The following is a 14,594-nucleotide window of genomic DNA, read 5'->3' as shown; positions in this document are numbered from 1 at the left end:
ACCATGTCTTTTGCTTCCATGCACGGAAAGATCAATTACATATCGATCAGATTATCGAATGATTTTTTATGTTTTATCCCGTAACTTTTTTTAAATTAAACAAAAATCAGAAAAGACATTTATTCTTCTTCAGTAGCTGTGGTCATAAGTACTAAAACAGAATACGAGCTTTTGACAACCTGCAAAACAGAATAATGTTACTTGATAAATAAAATCAGAAGCTTGAAAAATTAAAGCTCTTACTGAAAGAAATGTCGGCATGGACAAAGAAAACATTCCGAAAGCTTTTATTTCCAAGCGTCTGATCGATTGATTCATCGGAATCGTCAATAGGTTACTGATATTGTAATTTGTTTTTTTGTTAAATTCATCTTCCCAACCAGACATCCATTGGCTGTGCGTTATAGCGTCTGCCTTTCTTAAAACAATTGTTCATCAGTATAAAATAACCAAATTTTTTTTATAAAATTTTATAGAACATATTATTTACGGTATAATTAAAAGCGTCGCCATAAAAACACCAAAATAATAGTTCAGCGAAGCATATTACTAAAAATACTGTATACTTAATTAAATTCCCGTGATTGCCTGTATTCTGAAATATATTTTAGAACAACGATAATTTTGACGCTGATGAATAATTTATTTGATTAAAGAAAAAGAAACACTTGAACTAAGAAAATTACTTTAAATATTTTAATCTTCATGATTTGAGCAGAAAAATTGTTGAAATAAAAAATTATTCGTGATAGCAATTTTTTTTTAGATTTTTCTGCTGAATTTAAAATTGTCAAACTCTTCAAAGTGATTTTCTTTTGTCTTGGCTGGTTCAAAAAATTTTTTGTACTACTTAAAATGATTTTCTTGGTTTAAAATATTTCTGCTTAAATCAAAATAAATTTTCCATCGATATATTTGTCTTTGTAACACTCACTGAAATCCATTGGAAACCGCTCACGCATATAATCAACGTACTGATTCCAAACTGTACCAATATAAAGGGACTGAGAGTAGCATTAAGATTAAGCATGAGCTTCAAAAGTCTCTGATGATGTTTAACACAGGTTTTGAATCGCCAAACAAACCCATCATCACTATCTTCAGCCTCGCTCTTATCAAAAGACAAAAATGTCCGTATTTCTAAATCATCATCAGTTATCTTCCATGACTGAAATCCATTAATCATTTTCAATGTTTCTGCTGCTGAAATTAAAGTCGCACGTTTCGCTGTTTCAGAATTGCAATTTTTGTAATTCGCCGTTAATGCTTTCATTTGAACCGTCACCCATCTAATGAAGGCTATTATCATTATGTCCAGCGCCACTATTATTAGGAGACAGTAGATTACACAGTAAGATTGATAAAACAGCGCCATTTCATTGTACGGCGTTACGGTTGAATTAAAAGGGTATACTCCTCTAATCGGGAGCTCCCCTTTTTCTCGAGGTGTCAATACGATTATGGTGAACGAAAGTGATAGACATCCAGTCAAAAATGCAGAGAAATGGATGAATTCAAAAAATATACTGTGTTTGATGGTAGCTACCATTCCTCGATCTTTTAATAAAAAAAAATTATAAAATATGGCCAGGACTAAGACATATACTTAAATAGGTTGAAATTAAAAAAAATTAAATATCTGAAAAATCTAAATGCGTATAACTTCTTTATAGTAATTTATACTAACCTGAAGTCCTTATTAATGTGTCGATTGGACCATAGACATCATCAATGAGCGTTGAAAGTTTTTCATACATCATTCGGAACTTGTATCCTTTAAACATAATCATGACTGTGCCTAAAACGTAGCATCCGTCGTTACCATAGACATTCATATCTGTAGAGTTGTAGTACAAGTCAAAAGCCAGACTTATCAAGTAAAGAATAAGGAGCACAAAATTAAAAATTATGTACAAGCCGTTAATAATTTTTATGACTGCAGATGTTGATGCAGAGCATGGCCAAACTGCACAATATCTGTAAATAACTTTAACGTTAAAAACAAATAATCACAAACAGCTTGAAATCTTACTTAGTTGCATTTAAAATTATTCAAGGTTTGAAGAAAAGATTCGAGACTAGTGATGTGAAGCAAAGCATGTGCTCGTCAATTGCTCGTCATTTGACGTCAATTGACCAACTAAAAAAAAATGACCGCCGGTCATTTTTCGAATTGAATGGCGATTTAATTTAAAAGCTAAATTAAAAAAATTTTTAAATTTGACCAAAAAATGACCGAAAAATTTTTGACGGTCATTTTCCATCTAAGTAGTTGAGCAAGCCAGATTTGTTTACTACCGTCAGAATTTTTAGATAAGTTTTGTGTTTGTATTAATAGATATAGTGATTGTTTTTAACAAATAATCTGTAGAATCAATTTCAGCAAACAAATTTCATCGGATTTTCAAGTCTAAAAAATTGACCAAAAAATGACCGAAAAATTTTTGACGGTCATTTTTCATCTAAGTAGTTGAGCAAGCCAAATTTGTTTATTACCGTCAGAATTTTCAGACAAATTTCGTTTTAAATATTTAAAATATTGAGGTTCCATATGAAATATGTTGGTTTAATTTTTTTTGAGAGGAATTTTAGTAAAAAGAAAAAAAAATGCTCATGAATTTTTGTGACTGACCAAAAAAAAAAAATGACGTCAATTGACAAGCAATTGCTCGTGATTTGACCAAAGTTGAAAATGACCGTCATTTCACATCACTAGTCGAGACACTTCCATTGAGAAGTAAAAATTAAATGATACTTTACCTCAACATTGGAATAGTAATATTTATAACCCTCCGATGAATTTCAACGTTCGCACCCATCATTTTTCAGTAAATGAAATTCAATATTAACGTTTAAGTTTATTTTCTTTTTGCAATAAAGTAAAGTCAGGTGGGCGCGAAAAAGTGAATACAATGTATCACTATAAATAGATGCTTTGTTAAAATCCGTTTAGTTTCACACCTCTTACACTTTTTATCCCCCTCTGTATAACATATAATTTTTTTATTCATCTATTATGCATAAGACGGATATCGTTTTTTAAAATATTCCTCTCTTTTTATGAGTTTTATTGAGAAAAATAGAAACTTACCGTGAATTATTTAAAAGCAAATGGTAGACTTTTTAACTAAAAATAAGTAGTCTTCGCCATCACGGCGCCGATTGTAAGTAGGGAGGTGTAATTTTTTTTTTTTACTCAGCTTCGTTTCATTGTACAAACACCTTCCGCAGTTTGAACATCGTTTTCTTTTGTATTAACTAAAATTGTGGCTGAGAATACTTTATTGCTTTACAAAAACATTCCACGTATATAAAATTATTTTTATTGTAAAAATCATGAAGTGGAATCGTGGCTTTAACCATCTACACTGATAGAAGGATTTTTTGATATTTAATAAGCTTTATTAATTGTTAATAAATTATTTAATAAGTATTTAGTGAGAGTTGACAAATAATTATTAATAGTCAACAAATATGATCCTTAAATTTCAAGTATAGGTGCAACTATAATTGAGTTGATATCTTTTTTTTTTTTATATAGTTATAACTATTTGTTATTAAGTAGAAAAAAATTGTGATCCACAACTAAAATAATTGTTTGTATTAACCGCTTATATTACCGCTTCATTTTTCATTTATAATTTTTAAACTTATTTCATTAATTCAGTTGTTGAGAAAAAAATTAATAGATAGAGGCGGAATATCAAAGATATCGATGATCTTTTGAAATTAGCTATAAATTTTTGGTTTAAAAAATTAAAAATTTCTGTAACAAAAAGATATTGATGTTCATTCATTAGCTCATCAGTATCGCTAAATAATTGATCTTACCACGAGATTTTCTTATCACTTTCGATTGATTATAAACGTTATTAATGTTATGTTGTCGTTCTTCGAAGTAATTTAATTTTATAAAACTTTTAACCCAATCGGCCAATAACCAAACGGCTTCACTCACTACCATCAAATCGCTACTACCTTTGTCCGATCGAACTTTAAAATCGAATAATTCAGAGTAGTAAAACAGTCTGAATAGTTCGCTGAATATTCTCCGGTAGTTGAAAACGCCCGAACTATAGTTTAATATTTCACAGCATCTAGAAATTATTAACTATCATTACCACATTTAATAAAATTGAATGAAAAATAAATTCAGATATTCAGAATTATTGATACGATAAATATTGCAATGCACCTCAAGAAAATAATTCACAGTTTTAACAGTAGTTTCTGTACTCAATAAAAGTTTTCTTCATTCCTGCTATTTCCTTGAAAATATCTCTTTGTTTCGATTCCGGTTATTTTTATCTACCACTTAAAGCCGATCGAAATAATGACACGCAAGCTCTACAAAGATTTTACCTTACGGAACATTTCAAGAAGCAACTTTTGTTTTAAGAACCACCAAAGCTCCTTTTTATCGATGTTATAGCCTACTATAATATTAATTACGATGATGATTGCTTCAAATTATTTCGAGCAAGTGATAATTTTCCATAGAAACTTTGCAGTTGCGTGCTATAAAAAACTAAAGGGGGTACGCTTTTCGCTTCCGCAGTCAGTCAATAGTTGATATTTGAAGTGAAAACATTATTGCTCGAGTTTTACAGAGATTAATATGATAGTTTTTTCTTTCCGCTAAGAAAATTGAAAATTTTCAAAAAATCGGGAAGTTATTGTTTTTACCTCGTTTTTCGAAAATCGAGTTTTCATCAGATCTCGACGTTTTGAGGTCCTAGAAAGCTTCCCTGACTATTCCCGCGATGGTGTCTGTATGTCTGCATGCATGTATGTATGTGTGTGTGTGTGTGTGTGTGTGTGTGTGTGTGTGTGTGTGTGTGTGTGTGTGTGTGTGTGTGTGTGTGTGTGTGTGTGTGTGTGTGTGTGTGTGTGTGTGTGTGTGTGTGTGTGTGTGTGTGTGTGTGTGTGTAGATGTGGATGTTTGTAAACCTCTCATAACTTTTGAACGGCTTGACCGATTTAATCGAGGTTGGTGCCATTCGAAAGGGATTGACTGAACTTAAATTTTAAATATACTTTGGAACGATTCGGACCGGTAGATTTTGAGAAATCTAAAAAAAACTACAAAAAAAATTTTTTCCAAATGTGGTTTTTTTGGAATAACTTTTAAACGGCTTTACCGATCAATTCTAAAATCTAATCAGCTCTTAAGATCAAAAAACCACGTCGATCGCCGCCAGTCCGGTCAAAATCGGTTGATTCGTTCGTGAGTTATCGTTGTCGAAAGAAAACCGAAAAAAGTGTTTTTTCGGAATCACTCCGAAATTCCTAGTTCCATTAAATTGAATTTGAAGATTCTTCATGAAACTTAAAAAACTGCGCCGAATGCTACCAACCGCGTGAAAATCGGTTTATTCATTCAAAAGTTATTACGATTTGAAAATTCAAAAAATAGTGTTTTATCCAACTGCCATCAAACTTTTGAGCTCGAAGAGCTCAAAAGCATACAAAAGCTTTTTTTTTAGCTTGGAGAGCTCAAAATAACACATAAATTGTATCCATGAGCTCGAAGAGATCAAAAACGTCAAAAGTACAATTTCAAGCATTTAGGTATAGAATTGGCGGGAAGTTGCAGGGATGGCCTTCTGGGTCAACCGTTTTCCTATTTTTTTTTTTTTTTTAAATAGTTACTTCTTAAATATTGAATCATATTTTATACATGGAAAATATTTAACTATAATAAATTATAATAGATTTATAATAAATGGTGATCAATTGATCATAAATACTATTTCAAACAGTAAAATTGTCATTTTTTCAGTTAATTTATATTTATTATATAAAAGTTTTGAATTAGAATTACAAAAAATTAATTTTATTTACAATTCAATTTTAAAGCTCGTTTAATTTTTTTTTGCAGATAGCATTTTTTTCATACGTCCTCTTTCGTTTCGATCAGTGAGTCATAAAAAAAGAATCAATTAAAGACTGTTTTACCGGCGGTTAGCCGGCAAAGCAATTGAGTATAGTATCAGCTGAGTATAGTATAATCTTCAAGCTGTATTCCAAATTGCCAGCCAAAAAATTTAATTATAATTAAACGGAACATTATTAAGCTGCAATTTTCATTCCATAACTTTCTGTAAGGCATGAAAATTTAAAAGCATAAAAATAAAAGACTCCGACTTTAATTTTTGGGAGTGGTATGTTGGGGACTTTGAGTTGTGAGAGTTGTAATCATTCATTCGATACTAGTAACTCTTTTTCGAGCACAAACAAATTACTTATAATAAATTATTTGTTAACGGTTAATAAATATTATTAAATATTAACAATTCTTATTAAATACTAATAAATCCTTCTATCAGTTTACAAAGAAAGGGAGATAAAAATTGCAATAGTCACATCATAATCCAGGGCTCGACGTATTGTGTAATAAATTCTGAAAGGTTGTGCATTAATAAATACGCATTTTTGGATTTGCAAAATTAGATACATCGATACTGAACATTGAATCACTGATTATGCAGAAGAAAAAGGTAATTTTTTAATGATATCATTTATTCATTTATTAACACAATATTACTATATTACAAAATGTGTTGAATAATAAATTTCAAGCACTAGGTATAACGATTAATCGGTTGCAGTTGTCAGTAACACAAAAACAGAGTATGAGCTTTTCAAAATCTAAAAAATGAAAAGAAAGATCCAAGTTAAGTATGACATACCAAAAAATAATGAATAATTGTGAAGCTTACTGAAAGAAAGGTCTCCATTGTTAAAACAAAGAGACCACCAGCGCGGATTTCTAATGGCTGCATAGTTTTTATCATCGCTGTCGTTACTAAATTTTTAATTCCTCTGTCGTAACTATTTTCCCAACCTGACATCCACTGGCTTTTCGTCAGAAAATCGGCCTTTAATAAATTATTAAAATAGGACCAGGTCATTTAAATTCTCTGTATTCAACTGATTAGTTCAGAATAGTGGTGTGAAGCAAAACATGTGATCGTCAATTGCTCGTCATTTGACGTCAATTGACCAACTAAAAAAAATGACCGCCGGTCATTTTTCGAATTGAGTGGCGATTTAATTTAAAAGCTAAATTAAAAAAATTTTTAAACTTGACCAAAAAATGACCGAAAAATTTTTGACTGTCATTTTCCATCTAAGTAGTTGAACAAGCCAGATTTGTTTACTACCGTCAGAATTTTTAGATAAGTTTTGTGTTTGTATTAATAGATATAGTGATTTTTTTTAACAAATAATCTGTAGAATCAATTTCAGCAAACAAATTTCACCGGATTTTCAAGTCTAAAAAATTGACCAAAAAATGACCGAAAAATTTTTGACGGTCATTTTCCATCTAAGTAGTTGAGCAAGCCAAATTTGTTTATTACTGTCAGAATTTTCAGACAAATTTCGTTTTAAATATTTAAAATATTGAGGTTCCATATGAAATATATTGGTTTGATTTTTTTTTAAGAGGAATTTTAGTAAAAAGAAAAAAAAATGCTCATAAATTTTTGGGACTGACCAAAAAAAAATGACGTCAATTGACGAGCATTTGCTCGTCAATTGCTCGTGATTTGACCAAAGTTGAAAATGACCGTCATTTCGTATCACTAGTTCAGACGATATCGACAAATACTAACTTGAAATTTTAGCTGGTTTCCAAAAGCACACCAATACAGCAATTGGATGAAACCTGACAATAGATAAGCGGTAGATCTAATGAAGTTATCTCTGTCACCAGGAAACTGTTGGCAGTCGTCAAATAAAATTGTTATTTAATTATTAGTTAGTTAATTATTTTTGTATTACTCATGCGGGAAAAGTAGTATCTTGACGCTCGCTGTTGCGGTTGAAAAAGAGCCGTTTGCCTATTTTAAAAATACGCGTGAGTTTTTTCATAAATGAAACTGTTATTTGAGTGCGACAAGTAAACTTGTCGCACGCAAATTATTCTTGGCGAACTCAAACTATCCTTGTCGCATTCAATTGACTGTGAAAACTGCTAAAATTAAAATAAATAACAAAAAAAAAAAAACACAATCTAACTGTCAATATTATAATAAAGAAGTGAGGTTGACATTACAATATTTTTAACCATAGTAAAAATAATTTATTAATATTGAGCTGTTTTATTGTGACGAAAATTAATTTAGCAGAAATATGATAATTTTAATAATTTTGGTGAAAAATGAATTAATGACATGAAAAAATTTTTTTTTAAAATCGCCATGTAGGAATTATACAAAATAAATAATACAATTTTTATGAATAATTTTTTGGAACAAATTTGTTTGTTAAAGAAAATTAAAAAATTGTAGTGACAGCTAAATTTAATGTCATTTAATTTTATGTGTTGATTGTTTCAGTGTATAAATTTATTTTTTATTAATTAATATTAATTACTTTGCATTTATTATCTGATTTATATTTGTTTCTTTTTTTTTAACTTTTTATTTGTTTTTAGGGACTGGGGGGGGGGCTCCGCCCCCAACCCCCCGCAGGGGCTTTGCCCCTGGACCCCACCAGGGCTCCGTCCCTGGACCCCAATTTTGTACCCACATACATCACCGCATTTGTAATACAAAATAGTATGTGCAACTCGTGCGACGTTGTCGATTACCCACTCAAGCGAATGACCGCTTCAACTTCGCTTTCGTGGGCAATCGACAACTTGTCGTACTTGTTACACAATATACTATTTAAACATTTTAATTTGATAATTATTTACCATTACCACCATGTAACCGTTCAAACAAATGATTAGTAAGCTTCCACCCAGTTGGACCATCAGCGAGAAACTAAAAGTATCGTTGAAGTCTTTGACAACTCTGATGAGTCTCAGGTGATGTTTAACGCAAGTTTTGAATCTCTCAGTGAAGTTAACGCTAATATTGGTCATTTCTCTCTCTTCAAACGCTGCAAATTGACAAATTTCCTTGTGCTGGTCATCGATGCTGAACACACTAGAGATTTTGAGAGCACCAATATATTCTCGGGTCAAGTCGGGAGCAACAGGTCTCAGTGAATCGCCCTTACAATTTATGTAGTTGAACGACAGGACTCTTAATTGTAGTGTAGTGTACCGCATCAGTTGCCAGCTTATGAAATCGATGGTTACCAAAACAATTAGATGATAAACCGTATTGTATGCTTGTATAAAAAACGCCAGTCGGTAGTAGACGGGAATAGTTGTATCGAAAGGAAATATTGCTCTGTTCGGTAGTTTTCCCAAGATAAGCGATGAAATTATTATTGCCGATCCAAGGACTATCACGAACAATGACATTAAATAGTAATCGATAGCTTCGTATAACATACACTCTTTTACATCCAGTAGCAGGGCTAAGTCTGTAAAAAATTTTATGATAAAATTGATATACTATAAAAAATCGGGAGGGAATTTTCACGGAGTGAAAAAATTGAACGATTCAAGTACGGAGTAAATCTAGAGTATTTTTTTTCAACAGAGTGAATATGAATTTCAATCCGAAAAATATTCAAGTACGAAGTTTTTATATTGAAATAAATTTTGTGAGCCTAATTACTGACAAATAATTTGAACTAAATGTATCAAATTTAAAATTGTAAAAATTAATTTCATTGTTAAAAAAATTCGACTTTTGGAACATTTTACTAAATTTTTATAAAGATTATTTTATTTTTATCGTGTTGATAAATTTGAACGTGAATCGTAAAAAATAATAAATTATTAACGTATTATTAGGTTTAATTAAATAAGATAAATTACTTTAATGTTACTGAAATTATCTATTATATAGCAATTTTTAGGAAAATTTACAAATAATTATTATAGAAAGAATTTATCAAAAAATGCTATTTGCAGAAATAAAAAAAAAATATTGATGCAATTATTTCTAAATATTAAATTTTATTTTTTATATCATACTAATAAAAAAATTAGGAAAACCGTTGACGCTAAAGGCCATCTCTGCAACTTCCCGCTACCTCCATACTTAAGTGCTCAACAATTCACTTATTTTTTAAGCTCTTCGAGCTCAAAAATATAATTTGTGTGTAATTTTGAGCTCTCCGAGCTCAAATAAATCGCTGATCTGTGCTTTTGAGCTCTTCGAGCTCAAAAGGCTGATGGAAGTTTTATTGAATATTATTTTTTGAATTTTCAAACCGCAATAACTTTTGAATGAATTAACCGATTTTCTCGCGGTTCACGGCATTCAACGCAGTTTTTTGAGTTCTTTAAAAAATCTTCAAGCTCGAACTGGTCAGACTAAAAATTTCATAGAAATTCTGAAAAAAACATTTTTTTCAATTTTTTTCGACAACGATCTCACGAATAAATCAACCGATTTTGACCGGGCTGGTGGCAATCGACGTGGTTTTTTGAGGTTAAGAGCTGATTAGTTTTTGAAATTGATCGGTTTAGCCGTTTAAAAAATGTTTCAAAAAAACGAATTTTTGGAAATTTTATTTTTGAGATTTCTCAAAATTGATCGACTCAAATTTTGTAAATTAGTATCAGAATTCTAGGGGCAAAAGAACTCTTCAGAATGCCGCTTATTTCGATCAAATCGGATGATCCGTTCAAAAGTTATGAGAGATTTACATACATACACACACACATCTGATGAAATTTCGATTTTCGAATAACGGGGTGAAAATAACTTCCCGATTTTTGAAAATTTTCAATTTTCTTAGCGGGAAGTTAAAAATTTATTTATATTTTTAATCTCTAAATACGCATCTCGAAATTTTTAAACGGATAAAAATTATTATTTTATTTTAATTAATTAAAAAAATAAAAAATTCAATCCACGGAGTTTTGTTTATATTATTAACGATTAAAAATCATCCACTCCGCAAATATACTCTCCAAATTTTTTAAATTCAAAAATTTAACTTTTAAAAAATATAAAATTATTTGAATTAACCTGTTGATTGCCGTAGAACATCTACAGGGCGATGAGTATTATCAATAAACTCCAAAAATCGGTGCCTTTTCCGGTAAAAAGCTGCCTCTTTCGAATACGCTATGAACCATCCCGCAATGAAGCAGCCGTCGGAGACGAATATCATCAAATCGTTGCAATTAACTACAGCATCGGCTAACATGGTCAATACGTAAGAAATTACAATAATGTTACTGAAAACTCTCATGAAAATGGTGAAAATTCTTAGATGCCCTGTCGCGGATGTATCGTAGCTTAATACTCCCGAGAACCTTAAATATTAAGAAATTTATAAATAAAAATTATAAAATAAGTTTCACTTTTTTTTTCTTACGTTAATTACCTTAGAATTGCAATACTTTTGTCGAGAAATCGTCGATGGCTCTCGATTGAAGTATTGTTAATTATCTTGATCATGACTGATAATTAACTATACGAATATATTTTGTCTCTCTATTTTTTGTGGCAAATTATCATTCACGCTTCGAATTAAACTGTATAAAACCACGCTAGTAAAAAACGCTATTTATTTTCATCGCTTATCTATTCTTATGTATCATTTTTAAATTATTTAAGATAATGATGTTTCTTCTAAGAATTCTGTTTAAATGGAAAAATTTTTTTGTAATATACTATAGTGCAAAATTTTTGAGTTTACATATTTATAAAATCATTACTCAAGTAACGTAAAAACAGAATACTTGTTGATTAATTTGTGTTATGAGCTATGAGTATTATGGGTATATGCTTTGCTACTACGTCAATGATCACTAATGAATCCGATGTTACTGAATTTGTGCGTTGAATAAATTCAAGTCTATCACATTACCGCTTAATTTTTCATTTATAATGTTTGTACTCATTTCATTAATGCCGTTGTTGAAAGAAAAATTAATAGACAGAGGCCGAATATCAAAAATATCAATGATTTTTTTAAATTAGTTACAAATTCTTGGTTTAAAAAATTAAAAATTTCTGTAACAAAAGGATATCAATGTTCATTCAGTATTCATTAGTTACACTCCCTACAAAAAAAATACGTATGATTAACATGTATAAAAACATAAAGAAGATTGATGTCTTTACAAACATGTTTTTTTGTTATTTTATATATTTTTCTGAAAATAAATATGAAAAATTATAATACAAAGAAAAAAACATTCTCTTTAAGAGAACTAAATTTCTTGACTTGAGACAATATTTAGAAAAATTTTTTTGGTTGGAATGAAATTTTATTGAGTCAACAAAATTTGTTCTTTTTTCAGAACATCTTAGCTCTTCCGAAAAAATTTATAGTTAATTATTAATTTTTCAATTGAAACTTCATACTTTTAAAATCAAAATACATGTTCCTTTGACATATCCCATACATATAAAAATAAATTTGATTTCTATACATATGATGTACATTAAAAATTTTTCATATAAATTTTTGGCAAAAATATGTATAAAAAAAGATATCAATTTTTTGAATGTTTTCAGAGATGTTAGATACATATTTTTGGCTTTGGAGACTACACTAATAGAGGGATTTAGTACAGAGTACTAAACTGATTTAGTAAAAAAATTTTTATTCATTTATTTGGGAGAAACAAATATTTTGTACCCATCAATAATATTTGTTACAGTTTAATAAATGATTTCTTTATATGAGGAAAGCCTTATTACATGAAAATAAATATTTAGTTCCACCAAATAATATTTAGTAACAGGTACTAAATATTTCTTCGGTAAGTATTGTCGGTAGATGGCTATGCTTTAATTCCGATGTTTATGTGATGCATAACCTATTCACTAACTTAGATTATTTTATTCAGCTCGATTTTGAGAGATTTATTAAACCTTTAAAAACACACATACTCCCTATAAATGTCTTCTATTTATGTCTTTTCTCAGTGGAGTTTAGTTAACATTTTTTAATTTGTCTATTATTGATATGTTAAAAACTTGTTTAATTTTAAATTTTATAAATGTCTCAAACAAAAAAAAATATAATTTAATGAGATTCTTTTCTTTATAATACCTTATATTTTTACTTAAAATTATTTATTCTAATTATTTTTATTTATTTCAAGTTAAAAAGTTAGGTTACACGCTAAAATTAGCTAAACAATTAATTTTTTTGATACCAATAAACGATTTATTGAGTACCATTAAATCATTTGTTAAATACTACTAAATATTTATTTGGTAGAACTAAATGGGCTTTAATAAACGATTTAGTACCTATTACTAAATATTTGGTAATAGAAGGTTTGTTACTAAATTATTTAGTATCTGTTACTAAATCTTATTAAATAAAACTAAATCCTTCTATCAGTGTAGTCAGTATCGTTAAATAAGTGATCGTACCACAAAACTTTTTTATCACTTTCGAGTGATTATAAACGTTGTTAATATTATGTCGTGTTTCATCGAAGTAATGTAATTTTATAAGAGTTTTAACCCAGTCGGCCAATAACCAAACGGCTTCACTCGCTGCCATCAAATCGCTACTATCATTGTCCGATCGAACTTTCAAATCGAATAATTCAGAGCAGTAAAACAGTCTGAATAGTTCGCTGAATATTCTCCGGTAGTTAAAAACGCCCGAACTATGGTTCAATATTTCACAGCATCTAGAAATAATTAACTATCATTACCACATTTAATAAAATTGAATGAAAAATAAATTCAGATATTCAGAATTATTGCTACGATAAATCTTACAATCCACCTCAAGAAAATAATGCTCAGTTTTAACAGTAGTTTCTGTACTTCAATAAAAGTTTTCTTCATTCCTGCTATTTCCTTGAAAATATCTCTTTGTTTCGATTCCGGTTATTTTTATCTACCACTTAAAGTAAAGCCGATCGAAATAATGACACGCAAGCTCTACAAAGTTTTTACCTTATGGAACATTTCAAGAAGCAGCTTTTGTTTTAAGAACCACCAAAGCTCCTTTTTATCGATGTTATAGCCTACTATACTATTAATTACGATGATGATTGCTTCAAATTATTTCGAGCAAGTGATAATTTTCCATAGAAACTTTACAGTTGCGTGCTATAAAAAACTAAAGGGGGTACGCTTTTCGCTTCCGCAGTCAGTCAATAGTTGATATTTGAAGTGTAATCATTATAGCTTGAGTTCTACAGTAATGAAGAAGATTATTTTTTTTTGTATTTTTAAAACAGTTATTTATGGATTATTGAATTATAATTCATACATGGAAAAAACTTAACTGTAAAAAATTATAATGGATTTTTAATAAATGGTAATCAATTAGTAATAAATACTATTTTAAACAGTAAAATTGTGATTTCTACAGTTAATTTATATTTATTATTCAAAAGTTATATTGCAATAATTATTTAGAAAAAAAAAAATAGCATTTTAGAGAGTTAAAAAAGCTATATACATATCCAAAAAGTTTGAGTGCTATAATTAGTAATTCCAAGTTGAATTTTGATCACATTAAACGTAAAAGATTTAAGTATGATATGGAAAAATATCAAGAAAGATAACTAAATTTCTATAAGTAGTAAGAATTTTAGATTTTAATGAAGCGAACGTCAACAGTTACAATGTAAAATTGTAAATTTCAAACACAACAAAATAATTCGTTTGTCAGTATAAAAAATTAAAAAACTTAGAAAAATTCAAAATTAAAAAAAGTTTTTTCATCAGTATAAAAAAGTTAAAATC

The 14,594-nt window shown here is 29.3% G+C and overlaps 2 protein-coding genes across 7 annotated transcripts; both read right to left on the bottom strand.

Moving 5' to 3' along the window:
* Positions 1–50: 50 nt before the first annotated feature.
* LOC123262118 (odorant receptor 83a-like) lies at positions 51–3,427 on the bottom strand. 3 transcript variants are annotated; one of them, XM_044724193.1, is made up of 7 exons: positions 3,092–3,424; positions 2,761–2,983; positions 1,688–1,977; positions 935–1,557; positions 491–595; positions 244–414; positions 51–179 (listed from the first exon to the last, which is right to left on the bottom strand). In XM_044724193.1, exons 2-7 carry the CDS (start codon positions 2,820–2,822, stop codon positions 120–122), a joined length of 1,311 nt encoding a protein of 436 aa, XP_044580128.1. In that variant the 5' UTR covers positions 2,823–2,983; positions 3,092–3,424; the 3' UTR covers positions 51–119. The 3 variants fall into 3 exon arrangements, with proteins under 3 accessions (XP_044580128.1, XP_044580130.1, XP_044580129.1); XM_044724195.1 differs by lacking the exon at positions 491–595 and having other exon boundaries at positions 3,092–3,427; XM_044724194.1 differs by lacking the exon at positions 3,092–3,424 and having other exon boundaries at positions 2,761–3,060.
* A 3,116-nt stretch (positions 3,428–6,543) lies between these two features.
* Positions 6,544–13,918, bottom strand: LOC123262122. Of its 4 annotated transcripts, none has more exons than XM_044724202.1 (9): positions 13,617–13,918; positions 13,260–13,525; positions 11,737–11,882; positions 11,251–11,401; positions 10,890–11,179; positions 8,708–9,327; positions 7,620–7,724; positions 6,723–6,881; positions 6,544–6,651 (listed from the first exon to the last, which is right to left on the bottom strand). In XM_044724202.1, exons 4-9 carry the CDS (start codon positions 11,322–11,324, stop codon positions 6,598–6,600), a joined length of 1,302 nt encoding a protein of 433 aa, XP_044580137.1. In that variant the 5' UTR covers positions 11,325–11,401; positions 11,737–11,882; positions 13,260–13,525; positions 13,617–13,918; the 3' UTR covers positions 6,544–6,597. The 4 variants fall into 4 exon arrangements, with proteins under 4 accessions (XP_044580137.1, XP_044580133.1, XP_044580134.1 ...); XM_044724198.1 differs by having other exon boundaries at positions 13,260–13,539; positions 13,624–13,918; XM_044724199.1 differs by having other exon boundaries at positions 13,624–13,918.
* Positions 13,919–14,594: the final 676 nt, after the last annotated feature.

This window comes from Cotesia glomerata, linkage group LG3 (genome assembly GCF_020080835.1).
Source record: "Cotesia glomerata isolate CgM1 linkage group LG3, MPM_Cglom_v2.3, whole genome shotgun sequence".
NCBI classification, from domain to species: Eukaryota; Metazoa; Arthropoda; class Insecta; order Hymenoptera; family Braconidae; genus Cotesia; species Cotesia glomerata.
The sequence above is the reverse complement of the archived record's forward strand: the minus strand, read 5'-3'. Positions and strand labels throughout refer to the sequence as shown.

Bases quoted from the DNA above. Each gene is read 5' to 3' on its own strand.
- LOC123262118 (XM_044724193.1), bottom strand. From the start codon at position 2,822: ATGATGGGTGCGAACGTTGAAATTCATCGGAGGGTTATAAATATTACT. The intron at 1,978-2,760 runs GTAAAGTATCAT...AGTTATTTACAG, and splicing joins ATTACTATTCCAATGTTGAG to ATATTGTGCAGTTTGGCCAT. The intron at 180-243 runs GTAAGAGCTTTA...TCTGTTTTGCAG, and splicing joins CCATGCCGACATTTCTTTCA to GTTGTCAAAAGCTCGTATTC.
- LOC123262122 (XM_044724202.1), bottom strand. From the start codon at position 11,324: ATGATCAAGATAATTAACAATACTTCAATCGAGAGCCATCGACGATTT. The intron at 9,328-10,889 runs GTTAATTCAAAT...AATTTTTTACAG, and splicing joins TGTTCTACGGCAATCAACAG to ACTTAGCCCTGCTACTGGAT. The intron at 6,882-7,619 runs GTTAGTATTTGT...AATTTATTAAAG, and splicing joins GAAACCAGCTAAAATTTCAA to GCCGATTTTCTGACGAAAAG.